Below are 13622 nucleotides of genomic sequence, written 5' to 3'. Positions count from 1 at the left end.
ATGTTGGCTTCAATGCACCCTTAATCCGAATTTGTCAAAGTGACTTCACATGGTTCGCATAAGGGTTACTCCCTTGCACAGCTTTCGCGAGGGGACGAAAAAGTATTGGAGGAGTATAGCCTTGCAAATAACTCATTTCTCCCGATTGGGCAAAAATGTGGGGAATAATTATATGGAAATCAAAATTTAAATTCCGACGTGATGAAACCTTCCGCTGGCGTTTTAGCCCCATTTAGGCTGAAGTTGTCCGCTGCCCAATACCTCAAACGCCTCACATATTCATAAATCGCATTCTAAGTAGGAGATAATCATAAGTCACCAGAAGAAATTGTAAAGTAATTTTCATTAAAATGCCGGATTTTCAAATTATTTCGAAACTCATTTGCTTAAATATTTCTTCAATCTACCATTTGTGCTTATGCCAGAGATGTGAGTTAGTTGGTTGGTATAAGAGCCTTCTTCAGTGATTCATATTCATTGTAAAATCAAATTTGTTTCCTCAAACTATAATGCATAATTTGTATGTTAATTTTATAAGTATGTATGTGCTAGCTGCCATTATGTTCCGTTTAAAAATGTATAAACATTTCCATATACATGTCAAATAAGACACATAAATGAGAGAGGAAACAATTCATAAGTAGGCGATGCGTGAAATCAAATATGAAAAAATTGTTCGTTGAGCTTTTTCGGTCACTGCTTTGATTAGGGTATGTTCTGTGCTTTTCTTCCCTTTTTTGATTTCAACACGCGAAGCACCCCTCTGTTACATGAACATGTACAGACTCATATGCACATTTCTACTTGTATTTCAAGATATAACACATCGGTATGCATTATTCGATATAGCGCTTTAACAAAAGAGATGGTCAATGTATAGATATTATGGCCAAATAGCGGCGTATTAGGAAACCCTCATTTCGCGTAATTGACTAGGCCATTTTTGAATCGACTTAACATTTATTTTGACACACAATAAATATTATTACGGCTGTATATCGTGAACCGTGAGGAAATAGATGCGGAATTATGCACATGTAGCTAAATGCCCAGTAGACAGCAAATTGTAAAAAAAAAATCAGATAAACGGCGTTAGTAACAGTATAAGAATAATTCGATTTAAGCGAGATAATTTCAGTTTCTAAAGAACATTCGTCAGATACGTAATTCATGTTCTGTTACTATACATATGTATATACTAATATAACGAAGACCCCAAAGCTCGTAAAACTTTCAGTTTATTTTTGGTCATTTTAAGTTATCTACACATACGATACATTCCCTATTGGGTGTTTCTGCAAAATTATACCGTTAGATATATTCACGCATTTACATAAATTTCATTATGTGGATTTGATCGCAATATTTGTATCGTATGTGTGTATACTCGTATAAATACATTCATACAAGTATATAGATAATAACATACTCAAAAGCTTGACAGACACGCATTTCGAAATATCCGTTTAAGTGGATAGTGCTGTCATATTATTTCTCAAAATTAAGTTGACCTTACTTGGAATTAATAAAAGACACAAGCAAAAATGGAAATTGCTTTGTAGTTTAGGTAATGAAGTAGTTCTTTTTAAGCATATTAGTCTGCTTTAAGGATTTGAGAAACCAGGAGGCTCTCGGTAACTTAGTGATTCATCGAGAGATCATGGAATTTCTAAACATAGTACTATGGGGCTGTTGTCATTTAACATACAAGAAACAAATATACAAATTCGACTCCTTGATTAGGGACGAAACAGCTTTTTTAAGTAAGTAAAGACCTTCCCTAAAGAAAGCCTATAGTAAATATATTAAAAATGAGACTATTTGTCTGTTATTAAGTATACTCCTTATAATTTTTTTACTCTTTTAAAATTCCCCAAAACTTAACTTTACAATTGTTTTCAGCATATAGCCACTGATTATTTTCCAACTGCAATAACGCTTGGTTAGCAATTTCGCAAAATGTTTCGAAATCCGAACGATGCCCTCATTAATTTCATACTCGTTCTTATTGTTTATTTGTTTTTACTTTCACACTTTATTGTTTGTTGCCTAACCGCCTCTTTTGGCAAGTGGTAAATGTAACTCGGCCCTCACATAACTCACAATGCACATGGAATATTTATGGCTATAGCAATGCACATATATACATATGTGAGATGGCAAATACTTATGGGCTGTTGTTCGCAGAAAAGAGAATACATTGTAGTTGGAAAGCTTTCTTTACGTTTGGAACTCAATTTACAAATGGAACTGTAGGTTTGTAAATGTGTGTTGCAAGGTGTCAAAAAACTGTTCGGAACATACTTATTTTGATTTTATTTATTTGCACCTATTAATATTCATGTTTTGATTGAAATTAATATATTCTTAGAAATATTCATAATTCATGCAAAGAGAAGCAATCCATATTAGCAACACTAGCAATGCCTGATAAAAGTTGAGCAAAGCTTACTGAAAATATTATTAAACACCGTTAACTAAGTAAGTTTTTTTTAATCAATTGAGTATCAACATACTGTGAGTATATCTAGCGTTTTTCTGCATAACTATATTACACGGAGAACGCGAGGATGGTGTTCATATTTATTAACTCATATACTTTCTTAACAAATTTTATTTTACCAACCACAATTAGTATTAAATCTTTGTGTTTTAGCGCTCAACTTTTCAAGGTTCTATGTATGTAAACACATGTACATGAACACATAGCATACTTGTTTATCTGCGATGTAAACATCTTTTTATGTGCTCTCATGTCGCGACTTTGAAATACACGTAACACTCGTGTGTATATCCATGTGTTGTGTAGGAACAAAATGCTTTATAACTTGTTCTGAATACAACCCTGTGTAATTACAAGCACTTTTTATTACAAATTCTTACATGCATATATGCAGTTATATGCTTTAAATAGCTCAACATTTGTCTGCAGTTTGCGCACAGTATTTATATACATATGTACATATATGATGTACAACAACATGTAAGCCTATTTAAAGTCGCGCCATGCTATGCAGGCTTGTGGTTACATCCCGTTTAACACAATTACATTAAAAAAAGGACTAGTGCTCCACTTTCAGTTACCCAGTTCGTATGTTTATACATCTGTAAATTTATAAATTTTGAAAGGGATAATTGGAAGCAGGAAATCGATCGCAGGTACAAATTTAATAATATATTACTACTTCTCACATTCGAAGGCTCGCTCAATAAGTTTATCTTTTATCTACTTCGGAAATTGAATCATTCGAAAATATCTTTTAACCTAATTATTTTTTTATTATACTGGAAGCAAAATTAAAAGATCTTAAATATCTCAGTGATTTCTGAAACTCAAATACAAAGTTGCTTTTATGTACAGTCCATACAGCATAATAGAAAAAGACAAGAAAAGTTTTGCGCATAACTTGCTCCCGATATTTTTACTCACCAACATTGAAATACAAAGCTTAAAGCTCAAAGATACAGTGCAGGCCATACAAAAATTACCAGTCGAAAAAGTTTCCTTGTGAATCGAAATTTAGTGTTTGAATTTGTTTATCAATAAATTTATCTAAGAATAAATAGAATTTTATTTTTAATGGTAATTGGACATTAACTATTTTCTCAGACAGCAAATATTCTGAGCTTTTTTAACCCTTAGACGGCGAGCTTTTGTATAAGAGCATAAGAATCGATTTCAAACTGCTCAAAAGTGAAAAAAAATAAATTAAAAATTTCCGATGTAAAATACTTTAGTAGTAATACTATTTACTATAACTAACAACAACATTAAACCTGTGATTTGTTACCAATAGTAGTATACTGATATTGAATGACTTTCGAGTTACTCAGTGCTTTGTAAGCAGAAATTTTCTGAGAAAAAGTTGCCGCATTGACAGCCACGATCACTTTGATTGCACCTAAATGCAATAAAACACGTTTTCTTTGCTTGGCAATGAGGTTGATTGTAAGTATGTGCCACAATCTAACATTCATCACCAAAGTTGTGATTTTCATGATCACAAAAAATAAACCAAAAACAATGCTATCTGCACTGCACTAAATGCTTTGTTTCGTCTGAATGCATTGCAATGAGTAGATTACAGTAATTTCGAGAGATCATAGGCAATCACTTACAGACAGACATATGTACGCAGGTATGTATCTGTGCGGCATGGCAACATGGGTGGGTATCGTTGTTTCGGCAAGTCTCTTTTGTAACGAACTTTTTCATTTTAGTTGCAATGCCAATAGCTAGTAGCTATTCTTCCTCTGTTTCTTTTTTTGGTTGCGCTGCTTCTATTTAATCTTATATGGGCAAAATCGGCTTATTTATAGCATCTCATTAAATATTTGAGTTTTTCACTGCGAAATGCCATTTAGAACTAGTTGAAAACAGATAAGTTAAAATTTTTATTGGCATTTGCTGCTTTTGAAGTGTTTATGTTACAATTTAATATGAATCACATTTTTATTGCCAACTAAAAGCGCCCATCCGCATAGATTCGTCAATCAGCTCAGTACAGGAGATGAATTTCTCAGATTTACAAATATTTTTTACTCTACCGTTACTGTTTGGAAAGTTCATAAAAAAGAAGAGTGAACATGGTCCTGGTGGGTCTTACCTCATGTTCCTCCATAAGACTGAGTTGTAATCACATTAACTACAACATTAAAAAGGTTATTTTTCGAGCATATCACTATACTTTCTTATATGTAAAGCTTTTATAAGTATAGAGCCCCTTCAAAATTGTTCAGATATGTTTATTAAATGTAAACCGAGAAAGCTCTCGAGTGTATTGCAATTTCTTCAGATTTTTCAGGCATGGGACAGATGACAGCAAAATTTGCCTTCAAACAGATTAATTTTGAACCCAAGAACCATCTCATCCATAGCATATGGTAAAAATTATATTAAAAGTGAATTGAGGATTGAAAGAAGTGGTTAATAAGTGAAACGTTTTTGGGACGTGGAAAAGCCTTTTTACAATTTAATATGAATTTTTTAAAATAATTTTTAATCCAACATTCAATGTGAAAGACCAAAAATATTCATATGACTGTGATAGCAACTTTCGCATAGCGTAGTCATATTTGATATGGCGTCGCACAAAACTTCGTTAATTGAATTGAATTGCATATTATTTAAATGTGCTCCAATAACTTAAGTTTATGTACACATACATATATCGTGTCATAAATCGTGCAAACAAGTTAAAAGTTTTATCCAAAAAAATTAGTAGATTAAACCAGTGTGTGATGTGCACAGAAGAAAATCCCGTCAATCCAGTGAAAATTTGTAGCAAAACACAAAGCAACCGAAAGTTGTTTGGCCGGCTGTGAAGATGAAACTGATGTGATGCGTTACCAAAGCTGCCCACACAACAACGACGTCATCAAACGCTACTTACGGTACATACGAGTATATGTGGTTTGGCAATATACATAGTTATATTTATAAACGAGTATGCGAAATATAAATAGCGAATGCATCGTTGATTGCAACTTTAGTGCAAATCTGTCCTTGACTTACGCACATCACAAGCCTGAAAATATTCGCAACTAACAGCAATTGGATTACGGAACATACACACCTAAATTAAACGTGGATTAAGACTGACATTAAATTAAAAGCGTTAATGCATATAAACATTGGAGTGCGTTCGAGTTCAATTCATTACAGAATCGAAGTGTTTCGAAATAATTCACACCGTGCCTAACCGATAATGAAGATTGTTGTGAGTGTTTTGTGTTTGTATGAGTGTCAAAATAGAAGTGCATATGTGCATATATAAAATAGAAAGTGTTTGGAGTGTGCTTATGAAAATCCAAACTTTCTCCAACGAAAGTGAAAGCCTAAACTAGTTTATTTAATGAATGAAAAACAGTAATAATAGACAATCGCCTGAGGTCCTTATGTGTTCAGTATTCATTTGATATACATATCTATAAATAATAGTGAATCATTTAAATGTCAAATTAATAATATTTATATATTTCTAATACAGTGTGAAAGTTATTTAGTGATTTATTAACGTGAACATGTTAGATTAAAAAAAAAATAACTTCCACAAAAAATATATATAATTATTTCAAAAGTTGTTTAGCCAAGCTTCCCTCCCATCTGTGGCATGGAAATCGATTTTTGAAAGAATCGCCTGGAAAACCTTCGTCTTTATTATGAGAAACACTTTACTTGGAAAAGAAACATGTTTACACAGACTTTAATATTGTTGCCGAGCTTCTCAGAGCCCTCTTAAAGTTTTAATTGTTAATGGTTAATAGTTAAAGGGTTAGGGGTAGTCAGAGACACGAAAAAATGAGAATTTTCGGTATTTCTTTTTTCTATTTGTTCATGTTCGTATCATGTCATTTTACAAAAGTTAATACAATGTGTTATACAATGTTTTGACTTAAAGTCAACAAAATTTGAAAAAAAAAAATTATAACTTCCAAAGTTATAGCTGTCTGTGTTGACCCAGTTTCAAAAAAAGGTCCTTGCGGTGACAATCATAAGTCCTTGGAGATTCATCTAAAATCAATCGGATAAAAGAAAAATAGTTTTATAAATAGATAATCCTGGGCCTGAACCCTACTTTTTTTCAAAAATTAACAAAATGGCGGCCTCAGGAAATTTTTTTCTAGACTTTCGGGGGAAAAAAATTTAAAATCTTAAATCTTAAAAAAGAAAATTTTTGAAAAAAAAAATCTTAGGTTCAGTCCTGAGTTTAATATGCATTCTAAAAGCTGTAGAAATTTCATTAAAATCTACCGAGCGGTTTGCGAGTTACAGTTGTCACCAGTTAAAAAAAACTTAGTTTTGAGAAAAAAGCATTTAAAGTTTCTCACTTGCGCACTGGAGTGTCCGAGCGATCTTTGTTATTTGTCGAATAACTCGAAAAATGATTATCGGATAAACTTTTCAAATTTTCAAAGTAACTCACTTAAGCTAACCAAGTTTAAAATGAGTATAGTTATATACTAATCAAAGTAGTATTCAAAGTTAGAAAATATAGAAAGCCTTAATAGGAACTATTAATATCTATATCTATTCTATTTCTCCTGTAGGTGCGAACATTTTGCGTAATACTAATACCGTTATTATGTAATTTGCCTGCGATTAACGCTGATTCGAAAACTAAAGCTGAAAATAATGCGACCGATGATGAAATGATGAAATATGCGCCAGAATTCGTAAGTTTTAAATGATAATTAATGAAACTAAATTCAAAAAAATTTATTATTACATAATAAATAAATAACAATGATGCAATTATGTTAAACAAATAAATTAAAATATTTATTAGCGTACCAGTTACACAAAGAATTGTATGTGTGCAGCAAGAAAAGAAAAACGGTCCCAATAAATTACGGGAATCGTATGCAAACACTTGTAAAATGCTCCAATATATCTCGTTAAATGTCATAAGTGAGTGTACTATGTACAAAATGGGCGTGCGCGGCTGTCAAAATTTAGTGACAATAACTCTAGAATGTCAATCTTTTATTATGATGAAATATTGTATGACTAAGTAATACTTGTATTTCTTTTATTTGTCGCACACTGTGGGCCCCGAGTGATTTACGATTACAATATACGAACAAGCAAATGTGTGTGTGTGTGTATGTATGTTGGTAAATTATGCAAAGCCTCCGTGGTAACTGACAAGTCCACATGTCTAAATAAAATTAATGGTGAGAAAATATGTTGGCATTAAATTAAATAAATATATGTATAGAGAGATAAATGTAAGTAAAATGAATTAATAAAACTTGAAGATATTTTTAAAAAATATGTAAAACAGTTAGGAGTGAAGGCAACATTTGAACTTTTTACTTTTTTATGCATACTATATACTAAGCTGAATTAATTATTCAAACATTTATTCGAAATTTGGATTAAGGTGGTGGCAACTTTTATAGATTTCAAAGCAAATTGACTTTGGTGATTTTAATATTTATCATTTTGTTATTGAATTTTAACGGGATATATCAAAATTATGTTAATAATAAATGAAGACTGAAAATATTTAGAGCGTTTAGTTATCAAACTGAGAACTCGGATTACCAAACTGTAGGTTAATAAATTGAAAAAATTCTCACCTGTGTATTAATTAAAAATCACACAATTTATTTCGGTTTAGTCATGATTTATTGTATAATTATCTTTTCAGGAACATCCTGAATATGCTTTTAGTTATGGCGTGAAGGATCTGCACACAGGCGATGTCAAATCGCAATGGGAATCGAGAGAGGGTGATTCGATTAAGGGCCACTACAGTATACTCGAGCCAGATGGTTCTATACGTACAGTACATTACACAGCTGATTCGAAGAATGGTTTCAATGCTGTCGTAAAGACCGTAGGCGCAAACTCTCATCCCGTGACCGACTCACCGCATGGTGAAAATAGCATCAATGACGACACATCACAATCGAAAATAAATCACTATAGTAAAGATCAAGAACATATAGTGTTAAGTTCAGATATCAAACCTTTAAAGAAACCAATTGAAGATCTCTCGCATGCACATCCGAGGGTACCAAGTTTGATTGAGTTCAAACCGCATGCACGCATCAAGCAAGTGCCTATGGAATTAGAACCGGGAATGCGCGAGCGATTACAAATCGCACGAGATGAGTATTATCACAAACAACAACCACAACAAATGCTCACACCAACGAAAGATTCATATAGCAATGAAGAGAATGAATGGCGCGCTTTAGTGCTGAATGAAAATTCCGAATATAAACCGCTGTACACACCACAACGCAATACAAATAGTTATCACAACGCTGAAACTTATATTGCCACAAAACAATCTATTGCTAATATAGCGCAAAACGCACAGAACATTGGTGTCGGTGGCAGTAATATTGGTGGTATTGGTAGTGGCTTGCGCAACGATTTCATCGCATCCGTGCCGCTACATCAACGTCAACACGCCTCTTACGCTGATCCTAATATAAACAACATATCGCATGGCAAAAAGTTCGGCTTAACTACACCCAACTACAAACATAACTCGGCTACTTCGCCATACAAATATCAGCCGAATTACAAATCGCCTCCAACACAACATCGCCCCGACTACGTGAACTACTTTCAACGCAAAACAAAGAAATTCAATCATAAAGAATCAGCGGGTCCCGTAGTCTTCCCCAATCATATTGGCGACGAGCAAAATGCAGCCTCGGCACAAATGGTACAATCGATGGTACGACAAGACCGAAAACATATAATGCCCATGTATGCTAATCGCTATAGCTCGGACTATCGTCATCAACGTTATCGTACGATCTAGAGCATTTCGGTAGGTAATTAATTCGGCTACGTAGCTGCACTCGTTTCAAACGGAAATTGAAAATATGAAGATACGTGTTGTGCAATAGTTAGTACTATATAGATGAAAATGTATACGTATGTGGCTGTATATTTATTTATTTATTTTCTAAAATTAAGTATTTTCCATACTACAATAACAATAAACAGTTAATACAACTAATAAAAACAAAAACATGTTGAGTTGTGGATAAGAAAACCGCTCATAGATACTGAGATAAAAGCTCAGCAATCGTTTTGAGTTCGTAAGAGTTTCTAAAGCCTAGTCGAAAGATTCTAGGTCCTTGATATAATCACTAACAGTTTTGAGTTCTCGAAAGATACTAGTTGAGATCACAGCTAGTTTGACTGGATGTTCGAAATTTCATCAAACCTCCGGTACTTGCTAACGTAGGTTGGTAGGTAATAAACTAAATGAAGTTTGTGCTACAATCTTTGCTTTAAATATTATTAATAGTTATAAGATTTGAATGTGATCAACTCGGCATCTAACATTTGATAGTCTCACTCACTCATGGCACCAAGAGTTGGTCGGCTTTTTTATTTCGCACTAAATGCCACAATTTGGAACAATTTGTTTGCACTACTTTTGCACAAACTTACAAACTTAAATACAACCACTTTTACAAGCAACAAAATTAAAAAACAAAACCTATTTTTTAACAACGACTTACCGGTCCACGTACACACGCACCTACGTGTGTGCATACACAAGAGATTTGAAACGCACCAAAACACGAGTACGATTGTATGCTGGTCTACGCTTGCATAAGCGCCTGCCTGGTGCAACTGCAATTACTTGTGTATATATAAATAAGTGAAATACATTAGTTTTACGCGTTGTTTCTAAATTTCAAGGTCACTTTAATAGATCACCAACCTCTCTGGCTAATTGCACATGCAGTCAGATATAAGTCTGAGTATATATGTATGTTAGTAAAAAAATACTAAGAACTAAGAATAATCGGCTCTTGTCAAGTGTTGTGTGGGAAAAATTCATAATTCTTTTCAATAATGCATTTATATATAAAAAAAAATTTTGCATAGTAGCACAAGATTAGCTAATTGCTGTACCCAATACATTAGCATCAGCGGTGCTTGGATGAATTACCACAATATTTTCGTCTTTCAAATGCGCCAATACCAGGGAGCATTTATCTTTTACACTTTCGACAGCAAAATACAAGTTTTGCCTAATTAAAATATATCAAAGCCGAAATTGTACATACGTACACTTTAAGCGTAATATTAACCACTCACACGCTTATTAAATACTTACATAAATACGACTATATATAGATAGATATGTACACCCATGCTTATATATATATATATATATATTAGCACACCCAAGCATATGTGCAGTTGTCTGTTCAAACTGATTTAATCTAATTAACTTCAATCATTCATGGTACTGTCGTTTGCTACTTGTACGATTCGAACAACCAACTCTATTTATCAATCATGAAATTGTACAATGTACAAATATGCATACACATATCAGCAGCTAATTTAGGTAATCCGCTCAACTCCTTTTAAAATAAATGCAAATAAGTTTGACATACATAGGAGTGCATACACATTCACACGCACATATACTTACCTTTATCTACAAGTCTGTGTGTGTGTGTGTGTGTTTGCAGCATTCTAGTCAAGAAATCGACAACAAGACTAGGCAACTTTTGAAGCGTGAATTGCAGCAAATTATCGCATATATTCATACTTATGCCACAATCATGAAAAAATATTAATAGAACAAAAAAAAAAAGAAAAACAGATATTTGTGCTTCAATGTGACACATTATACGCGAACAGACACACAAACGCGCGCGAATAAATATTTGATTTTAGTTTTTGTGTGTAGCCCACAATCTGCGTAAAATGCTCCCACGTCCAATAACTCGAGCAAAGCAAAAATTAACAGCAAACAGCAAAGTTCTAAGCCTGTCATACACACCTTTTTAATATTGACTGTTTGTATATTTCCATATTTGTAGTGTATGTGTGTGGCTGCATATTTTTTGCATTTAGTGTAAATAAATATAGCACACGCACAATCACACGCAGCTTAAATTGAAAGCAAATCGGCAGAAAACCATAGCAAAACCAAATAAAATGCGCAGCAAATGGCTTGCATAAAGCTTTGATGCATATCGTGCTTGCTTGTTGTTGCTGTTGTTGTATTTGCAGACTGGTCGTATGGATATCAAGCTGTGCACAGTAACACGACGTAACGCAATCATGCCTTGACAACGTTAGCCAAGCATTTAATAAGTGGTAAGTAAATTGTTCACAACTATGTTTAGAAATAATTGCCTAAATTCATAGTTACCAAAGTGTATGAAATGTTACTCATACGACGTGTCGCCACACTTCTAATTACATGCCTTGGCCAGCTGTTTACAGGCAAAGCCACAATTTAATTACATTTTATTTAGTTAAAAATTATTATTTATAAATTCTACTATTTTTTTTTTTTATCTGAGTGCAGTTAGCTGAGAGAACTAATAAATAGGGGTATAAAACCAGTTAGTGAGCTTCGCCACACAAGTCATCTATTACAATACAATTTTAACAAACAATATCGATCAGAGATGTTTTCAAGCAAAGGCAAGACATCATTACGGCTCTTTGTTTTCCAAATTTGACACCCGAAGCTCAAATATCCGCTTTGTGGAATGCCGAAAGCGACTTAGAGCATAAATATGTATACATTTCACGAAATAAGCCATGGGCGGCAAAGAGCTACATATAACAATTGCAGAGCAGATTGGATAAATTGTTCGGATGACTCAAAATTAACCCCTCTTGAAGGTAATAATAAATACTTAGTATATCAAAGTATGATTCTAAGAAATTAATGAATAAATATATATTATATTTAGTATAGCTATAAAACGTAATCGGTTCTGAATGATTGCCAATTTTAATATCCAATTAATTCAGAGAAAAAATTTACTCGATTATTGCAAAAATCGTCAAAGCAATCAATCCAAAAACCCGCATTTCAATTGCATTCCATTAAGTTTCACTGTAACGCAGCCAACAACAAATGCAAATAAATTTAACATTTTGCCAATAAAAGTGCATATATAAGCCAACAAAATGAAACAGTGTCACTTGATTGCTAGTTACCATTGAATTAAATGGCTAAATACGCCTAAAATATCAGGTCCGGTTCTAAATGCTGGCGATATTCAGATGTTTTAAAGGATTTCAAATTGATTATAATTATTTCTGTAATTGCGATTATTAATACATACATTTGTATGTGTATGCTATAAGAACGAGAACGCATAGTTGTGCTGTTATAGATATTTACTTGTTATTGACAAATTAAAAAATTAATTATACTTGAAGTTTCGAATTTTTGGAATATATTGCTTACCAGTTAAAATCTTGTACGCACATTTCTCAATGCATTTTTAATGTTCATGCGTGTTTTAATTTAAAGTAATAGTATAATATATAATAGTATATAAATGTGTATTCCAGAATATATATTACGTCTACAACTTTGTTTCCTTTTTTTTGTAAATTTAAGGCTTTTTTCACTCATTCGATGAGCCTCAACCGCACTTTTCTTGGAATTAAAAAATAAAAGCAAAATTTCCCGCAAATGTCGAGAATTCGGCTCAAAAAGTGACATTTTCGGTTGAGAATAAGTTTGGGATGCAAACAGATCTCGACAAAATTTTGTTGGGTTAATGTTGACACAAATGTCCAAGATCGATATAAAACGATTTAATCGATTTAATCGACCAGTGCTTGACCCTGGAGACATCTATTGGAAAACGGCGGAAGCAAAGTTGTAGACCAATAAGTATATATACATATGTACATATAATTTTTACCCACACTTTTACTAGACACTGATTCCAGAGCGTCCTTATATTTGTAGTTGGTCCTACACGTTTTAAATCTTCCCAAAAGGAATGTTGAATGGCATACTCGTATATTTTTCCTCTAATATAATTTTCTAACAAAACATATGGTTGGGTAAGAAAAGTCTGGTAAAAGTGGACCATTATTTTTGCACCAACTTGAAGGTTTACTTAGCACAGTTAGAATGATCAAACATGTACTGTTTGTTCATAACTTTTTGACCGTTTGAAGATATTTTCATAATGTCACTTGGAACAGTCACTTATTACAAGCCACTCTTCAGACGGATTCATTCACCACAGACAGGAACGGCGAGTGATCATTTGTTGCGTAATCCGAACTATAAGATAGGTGCAAGCTCCCTGAGCATCTGGTAAGTTGCAAGATGGTGGCTTCCGGGCAATTGCTTCCT

General features: G+C 33.2%; 1 protein-coding gene across 1 annotated transcript; it reads left to right on the top strand.

Annotated features, from left to right (window-relative positions):
* Positions 1 to 5475: 5475 nt before the first annotated feature.
* LOC105212841 (uncharacterized) lies at positions 5476 to 9500 on the top strand. Its single transcript, XM_011185157.2, has 3 exons — positions 5476 to 5720; positions 7051 to 7176; positions 8157 to 9500. Exons 1-3 carry the CDS (start codon positions 5709 to 5711, stop codon positions 9285 to 9287), a joined length of 1269 nt encoding a protein of 422 aa, XP_011183459.2. The 5' UTR covers positions 5476 to 5708; the 3' UTR covers positions 9288 to 9500.
* The last annotated feature ends 4122 nt before the right edge of the window (positions 9501 to 13622 follow it).

This window comes from Zeugodacus cucurbitae, chromosome 4, assembly GCF_028554725.1.
Source record: "Zeugodacus cucurbitae isolate PBARC_wt_2022May chromosome 4, idZeuCucr1.2, whole genome shotgun sequence".
Taxonomy (NCBI): domain Eukaryota; kingdom Metazoa; phylum Arthropoda; class Insecta; order Diptera; family Tephritidae; genus Zeugodacus; species Zeugodacus cucurbitae.
This window is presented reverse-complemented; position numbering and strand designations above follow the sequence as displayed.